Source organism: Harpegnathos saltator, unplaced genomic scaffold, assembly GCF_003227715.2.
Source record: "Harpegnathos saltator strain DR-91 unplaced genomic scaffold, Hsal_v8.6 scaffold248, whole genome shotgun sequence".
NCBI classification, from domain to species: domain Eukaryota; kingdom Metazoa; phylum Arthropoda; class Insecta; order Hymenoptera; family Formicidae; genus Harpegnathos; species Harpegnathos saltator.
The window spans coordinates 131,958-153,388 of record NW_020230037.1 but is presented as its reverse complement, the minus strand read 5'-3'; the positions used below and the strand labels follow the sequence as shown (position 1 = coordinate 153,388).

At 49.9% G+C, this 21,431-nt stretch overlaps 1 protein-coding gene and 1 long non-coding RNA gene across 8 annotated transcripts in view; one reads left to right on the top strand and one right to left on the bottom strand.

The window, feature by feature from the left end:
* Positions 1 to 21,431, top strand: part of LOC105183044 (fibrillin-1) — a 51,816-nt gene that overhangs the window by 5,720 nt on the left and 24,665 nt on the right. For all 7 annotated transcript variants that reach the window (XM_025298931.1, XM_025298935.1, XM_025298933.1 and 4 more), the window contains exons 3-9: positions 11,937 to 12,119; positions 15,516 to 15,945; positions 16,300 to 16,451; positions 16,847 to 16,978; positions 18,101 to 18,223; positions 18,639 to 18,896; positions 20,088 to 20,417. In XM_025298931.1, coding sequence (XP_025154716.1) covers positions 11,937 to 12,119; positions 15,516 to 15,945; positions 16,300 to 16,451; positions 16,847 to 16,978; positions 18,101 to 18,223; positions 18,639 to 18,896; positions 20,088 to 20,417 — 1,608 coding nt within the window. The remainder of the gene's footprint in view (positions 1 to 11,936; positions 12,120 to 15,515; positions 15,946 to 16,299; positions 16,452 to 16,846; positions 16,979 to 18,100; positions 18,224 to 18,638; positions 18,897 to 20,087; positions 20,418 to 21,431) is intronic.
* LOC112588579 (uncharacterized) lies at positions 1,279 to 12,431 on the bottom strand. Its single transcript, XR_003112939.1, has 3 exons — positions 12,188 to 12,431; positions 1,693 to 1,815; positions 1,279 to 1,498 (listed from the first exon to the last, which is right to left on the bottom strand). It is a non-coding gene; the product is annotated as an uncharacterized LOC112588579 (long non-coding RNA).

Genomic DNA, 21,431 nt, shown 5'->3' with positions numbered 1-21,431 from the left:
AATCGCGATGTGTAAACGGGCCGATGAACTTTTACCTTACGTTCCCCGATATTTTCACATATTTCTCGTCAAGGAAATCATATTTTCTCTATTTATGTAAAATTTCAGCGGCTGAACACGGCGTCGATAGGTAAATCAATTCGTCCGCGAGCGGAAATTATTGTCGCCCGAGCGAAGCTCTTTTGTCGGTGTGCGACTCGCGATGCATACGTGACGGATTATCTCCGCGAGAGTTCCACTCGACAAGATTCATCGCCGCTCGTGGAACGTAATCGCGATACGCGAATGTGCGCGTATAAGAAATCCGGGAAATTAATAACTGCGACGATCGGAAAATCTATCAACGCCGGCGGAGTAACGGAGCGTTCCGCGCTCGATCACGCGATTTTGACGCGCGTTATGTAATGCTCGAAACAATTAGGCGAAATCACGTTTAAGAACAATTAGGCGATAGCACGATTCTGCCAGGTAATTTTATAGTTCGGGTTACAAATAACTGTCAATCCATCATATTTATATAAATCTATATTATTTATATAAATATAAATATAAATATATAAAAAAAATAAATATATATTTAATAAATATAAATAAACATATATTTATATTTTGATCAATATATATTGATTAACGTATACAGGGTAAGTCATTTTAAGGTGTGTTACCCACCTTAATAACTTTCTTATTTTTTATTGTAGAAACAAATGTTTCAGACAAAGTTGTATGGTTTAAAGGGGGACATAAAACAATTATAGCCGACTTTCGGATCGACTTTTGGAAATTTCAAATCATCAAATTAACAAAAGTCAGGGCGCTCTTCTAACAATATATTCTTGAGACCAAATAGAGTAAAAAAGCCTAGTATTGTTTTTTTCCGACAAATAATTAACGAGATATCGTAAGTTAAATATTGCAAAAGTTACCAAGTTTTCCTTAAATATCTAAAAAATTATTAGGCAAATAAAAAAATGTTTCAGACAAAAGTTGTCCAAATTAATTGGCAGAGAAAGATGATATAATAAAAAATTGGGGTTTTCGTTTAAGAAAAATAATGATCAGTGAATATCTCGAAAGAGGCGTTATCTGTAAACAAACTGATACAGTTGTTTTATATCCCCCTTGATATCCCCCACCATACAGCTTTTGTCTGAAACATTTGTTTCTGCATCAAAGAATGAAAAAGCTATTGAGATGGGTAATTTAAATGACTCACCCTGTATATTTACATTATTTTTTATATGAATACATACATTTATCAAAGATCAAAATATCCGGTGTATCAACAAAACTGTTACGTACATATCTATCGAACAGCCGAGGGCGATCCCCTAATTACTCCGAGAGACGTATTCACCTGTAGGCAGAGTAAATCGCGTTGATTGCTCAGCGAGACATCTCAAGCACCCATCTCACTTTTCTCATCCGTCACCTTAAATCTTGTCGCCCATTTGTCGCCCTACCGAATATCTCGACCTCCGCCACGTTCCGCTATCTGAATCTGGAACAGAAAAGAGAAACAGTCGGCTGAGATTTTGGGATTCGCTTTAACAAGCGCAAATACGCGTGTAGAGATACGAGAGGATCAATTCTTCGGATTCGCGTGATCCGAATGACCCCGTGACATCGGTGACACCTCGATTTCTGATCCGAAAAGTTCGGGAAGGGAGATGTAGCAAATTCCTTCGACTTCACCTTCGACAGCCGAGCCTGCCCGGCCCGGGTTGGAACCCAACCAGTCTGCATCTGCATCCGCCGGATGTCTCTCCTCCCCTCCCGGGCACTGCGTCTGTTTTGTCGCCGTGAGCGCTGCCGAATCTGAAACAGAAAAATCGTTTCTCGCATCTAGTCAACAAACGGTCACTCGCTTTAGAATCAGAAAAACGGTGTGTGTTCTTCGGATGTACATCTTCCTTTACTTTGGACACGAAGGCGACGTGCCAGTAACCTTTCTCAGAGTGGCCCAGGACGACGACCGCGCGCGCGAAGCATCGCAATGGGCGACACACGCGCTGTAATCGAATTTTCATCGAGAAATCCGCAATTCACGCGCGACGCCTTCACGCCCTCACGCCTGTGTGTGTGTGTGTGTGTGTGTGCCTCGTTGTTGTTTCCCATTGTTGTGCCGAAGAGCCGACGTTGGCTGGCGCGGTCTTATTGCCGCGCGTCTCTAATTGTTTTCCACGACACGCTGTTTTCCGCGGAATTGCCTTCCTTCCACTTGGAAACTCGGAGACGGTCGAGATCAGATAACGCTTGAGACAAAATCGCATTACATATACCGTGATCGATTCTGCATCCCGATCTATCGATCCGTGGGTCCTCGTGGGTCCTCGTCGATGATGAAGATCCCGGGTGGGATCTTTTCTTTCTGGCCGCTCGCATCGTCGCTCGCTAAGCGGAACGTTTTCGTTGGAACGAGTATATGCGCCCTCCCTCTCTCTCTCTCTCTCTCGCTCATGGTACATTACCTCTCCTATGTATGACCCGCTTCGAACGGACTTTATTTCCCAAATTCCGCTTCGCCGTTCCCCGCTGTCGTATCTCTCTACCCGGGCTCGCCCACACGAGCGACACGAGCGACACGGAAGCTCAAAGCTTAAAGCTTGTTGAAATGGCACGCGGAAAAAGACTTACGCGCTTCCCTCCTCGCGATTCCGTTCGATGAGTCTCCGCTCTTTCTTAAGTCGCTCTTTTATTTGCGGTCGTCCCGCAGCGAAGAGGTCGGAGGCTGCGTGATTGAACGCGGAAGGGAATCCCCTTGCGACACGCGCGCGCGCGCGGCGGAAGGAATAAAAGGAGGAGCGCCGTGTCGCTGTTAGAAGCGAGCACTATCGCGTCACTCACGATGGATGATGGAAGCACGAATTTAGCCGAAACGCTCGATATTTCACAGGGCGGGAGGAATATATGCATGTTATGAAAAAAAAGAGAGAGAGAGAGAGAGAAAAATAGAGAAAGATCAACCGGGACAATTCGAATCGAGTTAGAGACGAACTCGATTTCGAGCCTGTGTATGGCGAGCTGACCGCAAAGTTTTGGCACACCAATTCTCCGCGAATCTGCCTTTTGTGCAAAATCAGCTGAAAAGTCAGCTCGATTGTTGGTTCAATTCGACTATGGCTCAAAATGCGACAAAATGCACGCGAGCCTCCTTTCCTTTATTTCGTATATACGTGGCGCGAAAAATCCCGCTGTCGCCTCTCTCATGCAAATGTCTCGCGCGAGACAGCAACGGCGCGACAAATCGTCCGCCGTTGTCGAAAAGTAGCCGGGTCTCTCTCTCTCTCGTCCTGTGAGAGAGGAAGGTAATGGGCGCGCATTATATCGGAGGGAAAGTATTATCAGCAATTGAACGTGATTCGCGATAATCGGCCGGCGATGGCGATGCATATTACGCGGCGAGTTACCGCGGAGGTAAAACGCGGGCGAACAAACGCGAGACTCCCACGGCGATCTTTAGTCGCTTTCACCCTTTCTTCGGCGTTATACGCAAGCGTATAACGTGAACGTAGCGCGCCGCGCTCTCACGCGCGATAGCGAATTAGCGTGATTATCGTCGATTATTTTCAATTCACTTACGTACGGCTGCATAGCGCGGCGGCGCGGCGGCGGGCAGGTAGCGGCACGCTACCCGTTATTTTTCCAGTTCGAATCGAGTTACGAGTCAATAGAACACGGGTAATTCGAAATATGTGTTCGATCGACCGGATAAAACGTGCCCCGCAGTAACGGGTCGGGTGTAGGAGCAATTTGCGCTTTCCCGGATACCCGCAAGTCGATCCACGGCCGGGATTTTTTCCGATCTCTCGGCTCCGACCCATTTTCGAGCGGTCTCGCGTGTCGCTTCTATCGCCGCGTATGCTAATAAGTTTTGTAACCCGATACACACGCCTTGTTTGCTTTGGCGTAACGTACGGCCGATAAATCAGCCGGGGGAATTAGCATAATTGCGCGCGTGTTCGCGTTTCGTCGGTAAGTATCTTTCGCGATCCGATCCGATCCGATCCGTCGTATCGAGTCGCGCGCCGAGTAAATTCAGCCCGACAGCGATGCCGTGCGTTTGCGAGAGCCGAGCTTTCGGCGGTTTGGACTCCGGCTGAACTTCCGCGCCCGAAGACGAACGAGAAACTCCGTTGCCCGATCAAGATCGCGGCGGTTTATCTTTCGCCGACGCTCGTCCTCGATCTCGGAGAGTCGCGCGACAAAAATTCCGCTCGCGAGCGCGCGCTCGCGCTCGCTCGCCGACTTGCAAGTACCCCGAGGGAAAGGAAAAGGGCAAGAGGGGAAGAGAGAGAGAGAGAGGGAGAGGCGGAGAGAGAAAGAGAAAGAGTCGACAGTTCATTTCAATTTGAGCTCTCTCGCGAACTCGATCCAATTTTCAGCGGCGCCAACCCCGATCAATTTTGCGTTCCGTTTAAATTTCTGCGTGTACCTTCTCCTAATTGAATCTGCATTTCTGATCAGCGCACGATTTTATCGTTTGACGATTGACCACAATCTATATACGATAATACACGCGCACTCGCTCGATCGCTCGTGTACGTGTATGTGTGCGGTGTATTGCGGATAGGTATGGGGTGGATGGGCGACCGAGGGGAGGGGGGGGGTGCGAGCGCGCGACTACCGCGGGGTTCATTTCCATATGCATGCACTAACGTCCCGGATAAATGCGTACACTTTCGGTAGGCCGATATACACGTACTCGGCCTCATTTTCAGCGAAACGCTTTTACATTGTGTTACTCGGGCATGCCGAACACGAAAACGCTCTAGGTGCCTATTGTTGCCGACGAAGTTATCAATTTATAACGGAAATTCGGGTCCCAGCCCACCGCCTCCAACCCCCACTCCCAGTCCCCCTCCCGTCGCGGAACAGCCACTGTCGCAGGGTAGATAATAGCGCCAAAGTGTCTTACATTATTTATGGTTACAACGGTCACGCAGAAGCGCGTTAATTAATTTCCATACCGACGACACTCGCAGAATTTATCGTGTATGGTGAACTCCCGTCGTTTCGTGGTCGCGGTCCGCAGTCGCCTGCTTTGTCGTCGTCGTCGTCGTCATCGTCGTCGTCGTCGTTGTCGTCGTCGTCGTCGTTGTCGCCGTCGTCGTTGTCAGCGACGACGACGGCGGCGGCGTCGTTACGAGCAATTGCGGGATTTTGCGCGAGCGAGCGAGTGTCGCATATTTTGCGATTTCCCCGAGCATTCGTCGCGTCGCTCGGTAAAATGTTTTTAACAAGACCGCGAAGTATTCAATTTCTCGTCGTCACCGGCGCGTCATAATTCTCCAATGTGCGCCGAATAGTTTGTCGTTCGACAAAGTTTGATACGAACTCGCGCCGGCGCGACAGCGATATTTCACGTCACGTTTTACACGTGTTACAATTAATTTCTTCTCTCTTTTTTCTTTGTTTTTGTTTCTCTTCCCACACACACACACGTACGTCTGCCGGCCATCGAGTTCGCCCGGCCAACGGAATATAATTTCATAATGATGTGCACGTAACGACAGACAAGTGTACGTCGCTAACATTTAGCGTGCGATTTAGCGGCGATCGTGTGGCGAATACGCGCGCGCGCGCGCGTTTCAGTCGCGAGATTACGGCGACGCACAGTCGCAATCACGGGGGCGGAGCTTAATGCGAAAATCACCGGCTACTTGGAGCGATTATTAATCAAACGTCGAGGAGCGCGCGCCGTCTCTCCCGGCGACTTTCACGTCGCCGCGCTTAAAGCGCCGTTTATTTTCGATCGCTCGTTTCCACAACGCCGTTCCGCGAATCCCGCGAGAGCCGCACCTCGACGAGCCGGCGTTATCAAACCGGCTTCCTCGTGCGCTTGTCGCGTCCGACCGTACCGCGTCGTTATCAGCCCGCTAGAACTCGAAGGCGACTTAGTGTCTGCTGGAAAGTCATCGATTACGCGGAGGCTACGGCGTGATACTTCCTCGGCTACTTATAATCAACGACGACGACGGCGATCGGTTGCGCTTCTTCATTTTTCCTCACCGTCACGTCTAGGTGAATGATTCGCCGCTCGGATGACGGGAACGTCATTTGCCGGGGAAAAGGGTAGTCGCGAGATGGTAATTATAGGGGATGCACCTTCGATGACTTTGACCTTGTCAAGGTACGTTGTCAAGGTCATCACCCTGAATAACGTGCGAAAGGTTGTAGGCGGCGTTTGTTGTCTGTTAAAAAGTTATCAACAAAAGAAGTTGAACAAAATGAACGTAATTTGTATTTGCCGTTCGTAATAAACAACGACCGCCAATTTAAGCTCTTCGAATGGTACTCGAAACCATCAAAACGAATTATCAATACGTTCGTTTTTATATACATAAGTTTTGGCACTTGAATCTTTCGCCTTTCTAAATTGACAAGTCTATCGTATACTAAAATTGTAGATTCCGAAATGATCAGCAAAGACCCCTAAGCAAGGTTTGCATTTAAGTAACTTATCTACGTATCTCGTATGTCAAATTTTGCGCAAGGATCTTTGTTAATCTTCTCAGAATCTGTTATTTTAGTACTATATCGTAGACTCATTAATTTAGTAAGGGGAAAGATCGTACTTACGAAACTTGTTTTATATTTTCAATAATTATAATCATATAATAAATTTATACGACAGAATATATGCAAAATATGTATATTTTTATAACTCTTGTCAACACGATCGTATGCTATGCTGATGCCTAAATGAAGGATTTAAGAATATATGAAAGAAATTTTTGGATAAAACAGTAATAACTTTTGGTAATTATGCAGTTAAGCCTCTCCTCTGCTCACACATATGTGCAAAGTTTACCGTACCTAAATGTACACAGTGTCGAAAAATTACGCCCGATTAATGAAACTTCTTTTGTTGATAACTTTTCAACAAACAACGAGCGCCACCTGAAACCTCTTGCACATTGCTCAGAGTGATGCCCTTGACAACATATATCAAGGTCAAAGTCATTGAAGGTGCATCCTCTATACTGCATAATTATCGCGAGACTTTGCAAAGTTCGTATCGACAGGCAGTTCTTAGAGAGAGCGCGAGCTCTCAGAAATCGGAATCGATCGGGGAGCGGTCTCGGTCCCAGCGGAAGACGAAGGGAAAAGAGGGAAAAACGCGCGGATCCTGGGCGAATTTACGAAAAGGAGCAGCCCCGTCAAGGTTCCCCGAAGTCGCGATCGCCGACGTGACATTGGATGACGTGACGCGCGAGGGAACGAGACGAGTCTCCTCTCTGCGGTCGCTAATATCCGTTATAATAAGGGGCGAACTCGATATACGCGGCTCGATTTCCCAGGCAAGTCGTACGCAGCGGCGCGGCGTGTTCTTCAGCAACAAACGGCTCGAGCAGTTGGAGCGGGCTCCTGCGGCTCCGGTAATTCGATAGAACTGTGTCAGTGCTCATCTGAACGGGCACAGAAGGCGGCTTCGGTAAGGCCGGCTTAAAAGCAACGCTTCTCACGTGGAGACGAGCTATAGACGTCGCTCTTTTCCCCGGAAGGAGGATCCTTTCGCATGACGTACAGCCGGCCTCGCATCGTCCCTTCGAAATCTACCTCGTTGTTAACGACCCGTGCAAAGTTCGGACACGTGACCGCTCACTGATCTAGTCATTCTCTCGCGAGGAGGTCAGCGCGAGCAGGACAGTCGGCTTTTCCCTTTTCTTGAATCCGGAATCACTCGAGAGCTCGGTAGCGACTCGTGTTTGCACGCGCATTTGCGCGCTCGCGCGCGCGCCGCGAGTCAAGTCGCAAGGACGAGATCACATCTAAGGGAACTTCCGCGCGCGCGATTTTCAACTCGGTCGTGCGCGACTCTTTCGCGGCAAATCGCGGCGAGAACTTTGCGACGAGAGGGAGAAATGAACGCGCGACATTGTCGGGACGCGACGACGAGTACTTATTCGCACGATCCAGCGCGCGACACCGCTTCACGCAAGCTGGAGAGATTCGGAGACGCGACGATGTACGGAAAATCCATAACGAGCGTTAAAGCGCGAACTTGACTTTTGCGGTCGTTGGCGTCAAGAGGGAGGAAGATGAAGTCGAGTATTTTCTCTCTCTCTCTCTCTCTCTCTCTCTCTCTCTCTCTCCCGCTCTTCGCGAGCACGACGTTACTTCTTTTCCGCGTCTCACGCTGAAGTCAGTAACGACAGATTTATCGAGTGAAAAATTCACGACTGGAGACGCGATGCGCCGCGCTGTCTTCGGTTTCGGATTGCCAAATGGGAAAACGTTGTTCCTGTTGCGGCGAAATTGCTCGGCCAACGTCAGTCTGGCCGGGAAGCGGGTAGGTGTACGACGCGGCCACCGCCGCAGATAAATCGATGCGACCGATATTCCTTTCGTCGGAGAGCCCATCTCCCTTGGAAAAAGATTGCTGTTTACAAAGGCTAGAAATAATTTTGCGTTGGTCGTGCGGCACAAGCTGGTTTACTCCAGCCACTCCTCCGAGCACTCTCTCTCTCTCTCTCTCTCTCTCTCTCTCTCTCTCTCTCCCGCTTCTTTCTGCTTTTATATTTATTTACGATACTCCTGGCAAACAAACACGAGGAACGATTTGGTCGTTGCTGTCGCGCAGCGATATAGAAAGGCAATATTCTCCCGTGCGAATGAGCTGGAAAAATTACTTATTTTCTTCTTAAGCACACCGCATATATCGAGCTCGATCGTCGCGCGGCATCTCCTTCTTATTCGTCGAAGCGGAATATAACTCGTGTCACATGTAGCGCACGCAAAGACGCTAAAGCGCCTTCTTGTTCCGCGTCGGACTTTCGGCTCGACTCCGCCGACGCGGCGCGAGAAAGAAGAGAAGACGCGAGAGACGCGCGGATATCGGACCGTAAGAGATACAAATTATACAACACGTAATCACCGATCATGTGCTGATTTATTGGTTTATCAGAGTGTCCGACAGGAAAAATACTTGAGAATTCCGGACAAGTGCGACTCGTGTCGAGGGCAAAAAAAGTCACTCGCTCGAGAGGAACATGCTTTTGCTTTACGCCGCTACTTCCACTGTCTACCGACGTCGCTGTATGTGTGTGTGTGTGTGTGTGTGTGTGTGTGTGTCCCTTTTCGATATCCTTTTTTCGGTTTTGCCGGGCCGAAGTGCTTATAGAGACACGTCCGGAGCGAGTTTTCGACGGGAGCGCGCGTCGGCTGGACTAAACGCCGCCGATTCTCACCGTTTAAGCTTACCCGGAGGACGTTTCTATGCCGGAACGTCTGGGCCTTTCTTTTGCTCGCGACATCCGGAACGACGATTGTGTTCGGGCAGCATGACGAGGCGAGCGGTGGGTGGGATATCGCTGCGCCGCGGATATCGTTAAAAGAGAGAGAGAGAGAGAGAGAGAGAGAGAGAGAGAGAGAGAGAGAGAGAGAGAGAGAGAGAGAGAGAGAGAGAGAGAGAGAGACACGTTGAATCTGCGATTTCGATCGTGAGGGGCCTTAATGGACGCGCGTGACTAACCTCGTCCTCTGCCTCGTCCGCGCGGCGCGTTGTCAAAGTCGTTGACACCGGAGGAGTCGAGATCATTGATCGCACGTCGTTTGCACATACGTGTACCGAGAGCTACTCGAAAGAAGCTCTCCTGTGCAGCCCGCTCCAAGCAGACGGGGTCGATACTTCCTGCCGCCGGTAATTCGCAGCGACCGAAAGTCGCCGCGAGCGAAAGAGCGTCGAGGAGCGGGAAAAGGGTAGCTGAGCGTTCGCGGCTCTCTCTCTCTCTCTCTCTCTCTCTCTCTCTCTCTCTCTCGAAAAATCGCGCCCGTCGGCGAATCGCAAGCTCCAACTGCGAGAGTGGATGTGTACGTGTGCGTGTGTGTGTGTGTTGATTCAGATAATAATGAGTTTGCACATTTGCCATTTACACATGTTTCGTTGAGCGCAACACGCGCGCGCGCGAGGACTCGGTGAGACCTGAAGTCCTGATAAATTGTCCCTTCGTCCGCGTAAGGAGGTGCACACACTCGTTGACCCGAGCCGCGAGATGGGTTTGCTTACCGCGTAATCTTGATTTACCGATCTATGCAAATCGGGAGTAATCCAATAATCTCGAGTGACTGGTATAATTCCCATTCCCATGCGCGAGGGGGCAAGCCGTGACTCACGTGCCGCCGGTCAATTACATAAATTGGGGCGCCGCGAGTTACTTTAATTAAGCGTTTAATTCTTCGTTAATCCCACGGAACGGCCTTGCGTCACGTCTTGCGGCCCTGCGAAGTCGGCGTTTCGACAGTGCTAAATTTCGCGCACTTTAACACACCCGAGCGGTCCGAGCGGAGGACGACGGACCCCAGAGCGAATATTGCGTTCTGAATATTTTAGCACACCCCTCGCGGGCGCATTGTTTTGCGATCCATATTTAATTAAATGTCTGATTTATGCCGGCTCGACGGCGCGCTTCGGTGTTCCTTCGATGAAGGGAAATATAAATTAATTGGAGTAATTTCATCGACTTCAATCGTCCGCGTCCTCTCCTGCACTTTGCGATCCTTCGAGACCCGGTCCACTAGTAAGTCCGCGAAGCCGACTTGAAAAATGCACGCGTCCCGCCGTCTGTCTCGAGGACGATAAATAAATAAGGTGGCTTAAGTACCGCTGGGGAAAATTAGAATTTCGATGCGGTGTACGGCCAACGCGTGAACACAATGCGTTGGCGGTACGTTTGCGACAATTTACGATGCACTTTATAACAGCGGGGAGACAAGTAAAACCGCAATGGAGAAGTTTTGCCAGGGCGTTTTATCACCGGCCGATAGACTTCACGTCGGAGAGACGCCGTCCGCGGCGTAGGACGCGGGCCGGCCGAAGTGTATTTTTCACCGGCGGCGGCTTCCATCTCTTCCGCCGTAAGGGCGAGTCGTCGAGTGGCCGAATTACTTGGCGGTAAATAAATTTTCACTCGCAACAATAACTTTTCGCCCGCGGCAATTTGTATTTCGCGGCCAATAAGCTTGCAGATGAAATTCTCATTGAAAATCAGACGAACAAAGCCTTTATCGTGCTCGTCCGCGAAGCTAAAATCTGATCCTTTGTTCAGGCGGCGCCCGATATTTCTATGAAATATGTAGAGAAATAAAATACGCAATTGAAAATTTCCACGAAGGAAAAAGCGAATTCGTCTCCCGAAAGGACCGCTTCCCTCACTCCCTTTCTCTCTCCTCTCTCTCTCTCTCTCTCTCTCTCTCTCTCTCTCTCTCTCTCTCTCTCTCTCTCTCTCTCTCTCTCTCTCTCTTTCTCTCCATCTCTCGGTTTTTTCGGTAGCTTTCAGCCACTTTGTAGGAACGAAACAAAAGTTATTTGGTTTCGCGACTCACGCTCCGACAGACGCGAAAGAGATTCATTTTGTAGCGGGCACGTCCGCCTCGTTGACGACCATCGCATCACCATGCGCCCGGCGGTCCTACGGTAAAATTTTTGCGGCGTAAACGCGTCGCATACTGCGCGTCGTCACGATGCGGCCGTATATTACGCTAGCCCGCGGAATTATTCAATTTTAATCCCACGTCACCACCGTGCTCGCGCGCGGTGCGACCGCGTCAAGATCCGCCATGTGCTCGACGGGGACGTGTCTTTTTTCCACTTCACTCGCGCTGCCACTATCGCCAGGAGTATAAGCCCTCCGGACCTACGTGCGTGATACCACCGTGGTGGTTCAGAAGCCGGCATAATTGAAAACGAAGGTAACTCGATCACGCCAACTCTCGCGCGCGATCTCATTTACTCGACTCTCTGTGTGTGTGTCTCTTTTTCTCTCTCTCTCTCTCTCTCTCTCTCTCTCGCGCGCGCGCGCGCGCTCCATCTCTCGATGACGACGCGCGACGGAGCTCAAGGGCGACGAACTCCCGGTCGCTGCTCGTGGCGAATCGTCGCGAAGCGGCTTCGCGAGCTTCACGGTGTCGTAAAGCGCGTTTTCTCTCATTTTCAGGAGTCTTCAGCGCGTGTCCTCTGCCACCGTCGCCGGAGAACGGCAGGATATTGAAGACCATGCAGGACGGCACTCAGCACATCATGTTCAGGTGCGAGCCGGGCTATAGGGTCAAGGGTACCAAGGTGGCGACTTGCGTCGGCGACAAATGGGATCAGCCCGCCCCGACATGCGTGCTCCTCAGTAAGATATATCGTATACCTACTTGAGCTCGCCGCGCGCGCGCGCGCACATACCGCGTCGATACGTACCTCGTTACGAGAGATTACTCGCGCTCGTAGCTCGTAGACGCGAACACGCCGCGTCTAATCCATCCGGTACGCGCGCGCTGCCTAATTTGTCGCGCTTCTCCCTTCGATTCGTCGCGCGCCGCCATTTCCTCCGGCCGCCGTACGCAACGCGCTCGGCGATCTCGGCTTAATATCTGCAATATTCGCACACAAGCGCGCGCAAGCACGGAGACTCGTCCGCGCGAAACACGTCTCGGGCCCGTGCGTGCCCTCGTCGGATTACTCGGCCGCGATCGCGATTCCACGTCGATCTCCGTAATCGGCCACGTCACGCGACTCGTTTCGACTCAATTGGCAGTCCCCGCGATGCGTACCTCCGTCGCGCGACTTATCGCGATCTCCTCGACGATTGCTCGTAACGTCGACCCAGACGTAAGCGAACCGTCTCGAGAGACAGGCGGACTCGTTCCGTACGCGCGCTGTCGCGGAGTTACGATCCTCTCGCGGCACCGATGAAAAGTATCTCATTGCTCGGATCAATTAATCCCTTTCCGCCGCTCCGGATGTTCCTCTCCTCTTCCCTCGCCAGCTCACTCGCGCCGCCCTCGCGAGCGATATCGTTCTCAATCCGCAATCTCGGAGTCCGCCGGACTCTGGGGATGTTCGCGCGCTAAATAAAGTATTTCCCCTCTCCCCGCGCGCGTCACCCTGTCACGCCGGCCGCCGATTGCTCTCGCTCTTGGGATGAATTCGCTCGGCGCGAATCCGAGCGAATGGCGCGCGTGTATCACGGTCGCGCGGCGCATCGCGCATCGCGCATCGCGTCGCGCGCGCGTCATTGTTAGCGACTGATCGACGCAAGTCAATTATCCGCATGAAAGGGAGCCTAACTCCTTGCGCCTGGCGGCTCCTGAAGCCCCGACGCACGTGTTCCCTGGACTGACGGACAAATCCGTTTACCGCGAGACGCTCGGCGTCCGACGATAAATAAATAAAGGGAGCTCGGGGAAGAGGGGGGGGGAGGGGAGTGGATGAGCGAGCTCTCGCTCTTAATATCGTAATGTGAGCCAGCCAATCGCTCACGTCGAATCGCGACGATCGAGACATCGCGCCGGTCGATCGACCGATCGACCGAGTTAACCGGTCGGCGAGTTCGCGGTCGCCGCTCTTTCGCGATCTTATCGCGCGCGCGCTCCAGAAATAGACTAGTACTCCTGCATGCGCATCGAAGAACGTTACGTCACCGGGCGCGGTGATGCGCGAGTAATTATCGAGGAGCGAGCGAGAGGAGAGGAGGAGACGGGGAAAGGAGGAGTAATTTCGCGACGCGCGCGCGGAGTGTCGCGAAATGCAATCCGCAATCCCCGTGATCGCCGGCAGCGCCGCGGAGCGAGACGTCGCGTTAATCTTCCGCGGCGGGATGATATTTAAAAATGGCGCTTTTATAAACGATACGTCAGAAAGCGGCGGGAAGTTTTGGAAGAACAATTCCGAAGCGGGACGGCCGCTTTTCCCCGGTGATTTATGGAAACACGACTCCACCGTGGGATTCAATTTTCACCGATGCTCAAGTTATCGGCATATCTTAAGCCGGGGGCTTGGCGCTGTTCCCGACTTGAGATATATAGGGTGTCCTCGTGTTCTTCGCTCGCAGTTTCCTTCTCGCAGCCCTCACGGAGTCTCGATAGACTCGGAACTTTTCGTTTAATCAAGAGAACGAGACCGAGGAGACCCGCGGGGCGCAGCTCCCCGCAGAATTTATCCCCGCCCCACCTCTCGTCCTTCTCCTGCTGCTGCTGCTGCTGCTGCTGCTGCTGCTGCTGCTGCTGCTCCTCCGCAGCTGATTCCCCGCGTATCGTCGAATGATCCATTTCATTTCCGTTGCACGATGCGGATCGCCGCGACGGAACAGCGCGAACGGCCGCGCTGAAATCGCGGCGTTCGCAACAACGGCGACGCCGTCGATCGCAAACACGGTTGCCCGGTCATCTCCCCTCGTTTAGCCCGAGCCGAGCCGAGCCGATGCCGAGTCGGCGGTCAGGATTCCGGGGGCGAGGCGGGAAAATTCGCGGAGAGTTTCGGGGTGCTTCAGGAACGCGCCTCGTTCCATCGCGCGTGCTATCGGCGGCACGTAATTCGCCGACATGGCATAGCTCACATTCGCCTCGATGCAGATAAGCCGCCAAGTCATACACCGCCGTGGACGTTGCACGCATACGTATATATCGCGCACGTTATTCCCTCCCTTCCCTTTCGCCTCCTCCTCTCTCTCTCTCTCTCTCTCTCTCTCTCTCTCTCTCCTCTCTCTCTCCTCCTCTCTCTCTCTCTCTCTCTCACTCTCTTTGGATTTAGCCTCGGCCAGGAGGCCACGGCGCATCCGGTGCAACGGAGAACCAAGCGAGCTTGCAGACACGCTTGCGAGCTTGTCTTCTGCTCAATTATTCCGCGCGGATGCCCGGAAGTCGTTGGAGAAAACGACGCGAGAAAGAAAAAAAGAAAGTAAAAAGGAAAGAGAAAAAAAACAAAGAGAGAGAGAGAGAGAGAGGGAAGAAAAAGAGGAGAGACAAAACGACGAAAGGAAGACAAATAAAGTGGGCAAGTGGCTGAAATATAAAAGAAATGTCCGAAGGAGAGACGCGGAGACCTCCGCGTGTCAAGTCGCGGCACTCATCGGTGATGAATGATTCCCGAAAGTAATTCCCCTGAGCGTCGCGACGAGCCGTCCGTTAAAGAGAGGAACGACGCGTGTGCCCCTTTATGCAAACTAATTCCGGCGAGCTAATGCGGGCGCGAGCGCGTGTATATAGAGTACGCCGGTGCTTTATGCATCATCCAGTTGATACGGGAACGCGCGTAAAAGATTCATTATCTGATGGCAATCTCATCCGCACGGTAAAAGACGTACCTGTCCCACACATTGGACTACCGTGTATATCTGATGAGATTAATCCTCTGGCGCGCGCGCGTGCACGCGCGTCTCGCCATAACGTTACGCTCGAATATCTCTGGGAACATTTTTGCTCGCTGCAAAGTGAATATCCGATTTAAAGTCCATTTGATGCGCGCGCGCGAGTGTCGACGATTTAATTAAAATTCCTTTAATTATAATTATGAGATGAATATTTTATTTGCACGAGCGCGCGCCCGCGCGCGTTTGCAGTTCGTGGCCGATGATTTCGCGCTGACGAGCGAACACTCGGATCGAACACTCGACTAATTACCTGGACTCGTTCAAGCCGAGACGGCAGCTCGCTCGATCGCCGGCTGCTATTATCTCGGGCGACTATTATCCCGCGGAAAGTAAGAAACCGCTCGGCTGACGCTTCACATTGTGTTCGCTTGTGTGCAGATACATTGCGCTTTTTGCGCCCGGACATCCTCGCCGGCGATGAACCGGCCAGGGACAGAGAACGCCGAGAGAGCGAGCACCGAGAGGGCGAGCCCCGAGAGAACGATCGTCAAGGGAGCAAACCCCGAGAGTTCGAGTTGCAAGCTGCAAAGGACCGCTCGCAATCGCAGGATGAATCGCAAAGGGACGCACATTACAGAACGCACACCGTAGCGAAGAAGCACCGTAGGACGCGAGAGCACAGGAAGAACGGAGCGAAGAGGAGGAGGAAGACGAGCCAAGAGAAGCCTCTGTCAAATGTACCTGGCGCGACGAAATTAAACGAGACGCTGCTGTCTCAATTAGACACCAGCTGCACTAAGAAAAACCCCAAGAAGAAATCCCTCAAGGCCCCTGCGATCGAACACGCTCATAAGCCCAAATACGCTAGGTCATTATAGCCGCATATCTTAAGATTAAGCCAATTCCGACAGATTCCGACGTGACGACAAAAAGACAAGCAAACGGAAAGAACGAAAAGAAGAAAGAAAACAGAAACGGGGACGAGAAGGGACAATTGACTCTGACAGAGAATTCGAGGCTGCGAATTATCTGACATTTGACTATTGTGTACTACTACTCTCTCTCCTCCCTCTCTTTCTCTCTCTCTCTCTCTCTCTCTCTCTCTCTCTCTCTCTCACGTACGATAATTATACGATAGAAACGCTTACGACAATAGTTAAAGCTGATGAGAGCGCGCTGCTCGAAGGAGAAACGCGAAATGATCGGGCGCATCGTTTCGTAGGAGGAGGAACGTACTGCCGCCGTATAATCGATACCTCGTCGCGGTTTACAAGTGCGCGGATAATTACGTTTTCATGGACTCGACTACCGACAGACTTTTCTGCAGCAACCGCACCTGGCTTGGTCGTCGACCGAAGTGCGTGAGGCAGAGCCGTAAGTCTGTTCGGAAATCATTCGATTATCCCACGCTCGTCTCATTATCCCGAGCATAACGAGCGTATACACACACACGCACGCACTGATGCATCACACACATTCTCATATACAGATACACATACACACACACACACACATATATATATATATACGTATACACATACACATGGCTGTGGCACATATACGTATACATATCAAGCATACATACATACATATATATATATATATATATATACATCAAGCATACACACACACACACACACATATATATATATATATATATACGATAAAAGTAGAACGTGGCCTCTCTCGCCGCAATTTTATCCCTGCGCCATGACACATTCACAAGGGTCTGTTTGTCTGTTTATTGTCTCGAGCGTTTACTGTCTCAGAGCCGGCGATCGATAAAGCGAAACGTTGCGATCAGGATAGAGGTGAGTGCGAGCACGTGTGCGAGGATACACCGGCCGGTATAAAGTGTTCCTGCTTCGATGGATTTCGAGCCGAAGAATCGTCCTGTATAGGTAATCCATACACGCCAGCCGTGCCCCGCTGTACTTATGCGAACTCGACGTCGCATATATCTCGCGTTTTCGTACTTTTTCGAGGGAGGAACTCTCGCGACACCTGATATTTCCCCACCCCGCCTCCCTTGCTTCATATTCTCACTGAAATAGACTACGCCAACCCCAGCTCTCGCGCCTACGTGTCCGCCGCGGATTGATTTGTCGTGTTTACTGTTTTCTACACCCTGCCGCGATACGCGATATACGTTGCGTCCATCGTGTGCGAAATTACGTGATTCGACCGTGAAAATAATGCCCGCCGCATTCCAAGCGTGCGCGCGCGAGATGTGTTTGTAAGGTGAAAATATAATAAATTTCTGCGAGGCGCTGGGTTGGGCCGCGCGACTCGCAATTTCGGCGCTCCCGAAAATACCTTAATAACGGTATTACCGGTTTTGGCACGTATCGGATTATTTAAGAGTCGGATTGCGCACATTGTTGCGAGATATCAATTGCTATCAAATTTAAATGCTGCGATCGACTCGAATATTCCGCTGTATTTACCAGAATACCAGTTCCATTTTCACTTTTATTACCTTTTTCTCTTCTTCTTTTTTTTTTTCGTTTTTTTTTACCTCCGTCCCGGTTGTAGTATGCGGGGTATTTGCCGATCGTATCGCTCAATCGTAGCTCGATGATTGCCCGATCAACGTGTAACCCGAGAGTCAGTTGCCACGCGCGGTGCTTCTTCGGCCTGTTAATAACGTAACAACGCCTAAATTGTCAACGCTAAATTTAGCTATGATGGAACAATAATAAATGTGCGATCGAAAGATGCTTATTTTTTTTTATCTTTAAGCACGAGCCGATGAAAAGTCCAAAAATCCAGTCCGAATCTGTCTTGCCATCGATAAAAAAGAAAAAAAAATATTTGCACCTTCCTGACCCGCCCGCAGGGAGTGCGGTGTGTAAGTGCTGAGCAGTTCTGTGCGAACAAAAGAAAAAAGGTCAGAAATTGAAGGAAATTGGAGGTCTCTAATCTTTGGCGGTTCGCAGTTGCGAGAGGCGGAATTAACGTCGATCTCATTATCCCTCGTGGTCGTCGATTTGTGCCCCTCTTCCCCTTGACTATCCTTTCAGACATCGACGAGTGTACCGAAGGCACAGCAGGATGCGCCGACATCTGCCGCAACGAACCCGGCTCGTATTCCTGCGAGTGTCATCGTGGTTTTCAGCTCGGCGCCGACGGCCGCACTTGCCAAGGTTAGTGTCGCGCGAAGAGGCTCTTTCGAGAGAGAGACGCACTCATTAAGTCGCGAGTCGCGAACCTCAGACTTCGGGACACGACGTGTTCGTTTATTCTTTCCTTTCCTTTTTTTTTTCTTTTTCTTTTTTTTTCGTGCGTCGCTCCACACACTCGCGTGTCGTCGTATTGTCGCGAATACTCGAGCACAGGAGAGCACGCGAAACACATCCCGGACGCGCGGCAACCGAATTGTCTTTCATTTCGGCCCTCGATTTAATTCGCTCGTGCAAACGTCGGCTGGCACGCAAGAGCGCGATTTCGCGATCAAGCGTTTCGACGGGAACCGAACGGGTTGGTCCCAAACGGGACGAGTTGCCGTGCCGAAGCGGCACGAGGAGCTATATACACGTACGTGACCGATACATTGTTCAGATGTCAACGAATGCCTGCCGAACAACGGGCACGGTCCTTGCCAAGGCGCTTGCCGCAATCTCGAAGGTGGCTACGGGTGCAGTTGCGCGGATATTCCCGGGTACAAATTAGCTGCCGACAATCACGCCTGCGAGGACATCGACGAGTGCGCGCTGAACAACGCCAACTGCTCTCACTTGTGCCTGAATACGCCTGGGAGCGCCTTTTGTCTCTGCCCGGACGGCTTTTATCTGACGGATAATTGGAAGACCTGTCAGGGTATATTGAACAGCTCACGTTGATTTTAAATAGATCGACCTAGGGCAACCCCCGCGCAGCCGCGGGACTCTCCCCAGCTTTGTTTTCAGTTTGTCATGAAGAATTCGTTAAATTGATTTGTATCATTCTCTGACCGAGCGATCTCGCCGAGTGGCAATTATTTACACTCAAAAAAAAGTAATCTCGAAACAATCGGAATCATCTAAATTTTGGAGGGATTTACTCTTACGGCCTCAAGAGGATTCTTCTAAAATTAAGAGGAAAATATTATAAACACATTATTCTTAAAGTTAGAGAGATCATATGTTATATGTATAACGCAAATCTTACTGATTTTAATATAAATTTCCTCTTATACACAAATTATTTTATTGAATCTTTTTTTAAGAAGATTATTATTTATTCTTACTGGTTAATTTGAAAAGAATTTTATAATGTATAGCAAAAAGTAATATATATATATATATATATGTATATATATATATATATAGATGCACTTCTGGCTCCCGTTCTACAATAAGTAGGCATGAATGAAATAAGATTATCATAACAAATAAATTTCCAACTAGTTTTGTTGTTATAGATTTTATAACTACAAAGATGCTCATCATAACCAATTATAATGGAACATGGTTGAAAGGAAGAATATATTATTCAATTTCTTGCAACAGATTATAAACTGCATTTGACCAAATATAAGTAAATTATCTTCGTTATATGTTACAGCAACACACATACCTTTTCTAAAAAGCGTTCCAAATATTCTGACCCATGAGCATATGATTATCTTTTCGCTCATGTTTGAAGATAGAGCATGATTGAACAAAAAAAGGGGATATTCGAATCAACATATTCCTCCTCATGTAAGAGAAAAATTAGTTGAGATAAGAGGAAATCCTCTTGGAAATAAGAGTAAAACAATTAGAATAATATCTAGTAAATTTTAGATGAATGCTTCACTTTAATCGCTTTATCGAAAGAGGAAGCTTTCCCCTAAACTTCGCTTAGAATATGAGACTATGGGAAAAAATCACTTTACAAATAGAATATTATTTCTTTTTGGGTGTAACAGTTTCGCACTTGCTCCCTCTCTCTCTCTCTCTCTCTCTCATTCGCTCGCAGACTCATTGTGGAAGTTGCACAATGGCCGGCGACCGAAAAGATCCCGTGTCATCTTCTTTACCCTCGTAGATGTCAACGAGTGCGAAATCACACCGAGGATTTGCGCCGAGGATATGGATTGCGAAAATACTGTAGGCTCCTACAAGTGCGTCAACAAGGCGCAGCCACATAAAGTGACGAAGGTCCTGCGGGAAGAGGATTACGACGGTGAGGGTGGAGACGGCGATAACGACAACAACAACGACAACAACAACGGCGATGACGACGACGACGGTGACGACGACAACGATGACGACGATGACGATGACGATTACGGTTACGGTGAGGAGATTACCGAAAATCCGCAGAGCCGAAAGTGCGAGGACGGCTTCAGGAGGAACGAGAATTTCGAGTGTGTCGGTGAGTGTCGACCGGACGAGCTCACGCTTTTCTCCCTGTCGGAAACAATGGTCGCGACAATGGTCCTCTAGTGCAATAACTTTGGTGGTAAAACACGTTTCGTAGTAACAAATATTGTTGAGGCAACGAGTCAGAATCTAAACGCTGATACATTGTTTACTCTGCTCGCCCGGAGAACCGGAGAGTAGAGCATGCTTCTGGCATGGAATTGCCTCGTGCCTTGCGCGATACATGCTGTCTCTCTCAAGGATAAGAGAAAATATACATGAGTTCGTCCTTTTGCGACGTATGGATTAGATTTAATTTCCGTCTCGAACAGATCAGATCGTCTACAACGGTGCTCAGCCGATTTCTCTTTATAAGCTCGACGCTCGTCGACATTCGAGAACCACACTCGCCTCAGCACACCGCTGAGGTATTTTCTTTAGTCCGTGTAGCCGAATAAGTGTTTTGTAGAGTTTCGTTGTTGCGATTAATGTGTAAATTTCTAAGTCATTGGCAACAATAAATTGTGCTGCGGTCTCGCACTGCAATAGCGTGTCAACTCTGCGGCATATTGTGACCGTTCCCTGCTCCGAGCGGGACCGGACCCGGTAAGTCCTCTCATTCCGATCGACCTTCCGCAAGGATCCCATCGGAACAGATATGTTTCCGAAGCATGAACGAAGGACCGGTATCTCTCCTCTGTGAGCGAAATTGTCATGGCTGGAGGAGTTACTTTGTACAAGTAACGGCAGAGCTATCGATTAAACCCGTTTTATTGTTATCCAAACAACGTGAACGAACGAATAAATTACTCCGTCGTTTGCCACGATTATTAACCACGAAGCAGCGAAGAGTCCGCCAAGCGGCGGGAAATGACGGGAAATCCTCTAATTGCCGCTAAAACTTATTGAAATTCACCTTGCCGCCCTTCTGGCGAATTTTCTTTCAAAACGCTGTAATTCCAGCTCGCTTCGTCCCATCGCTAACTCTGTTAACGTTAACGAAAAGGATACAACGTCGTTACCGAGA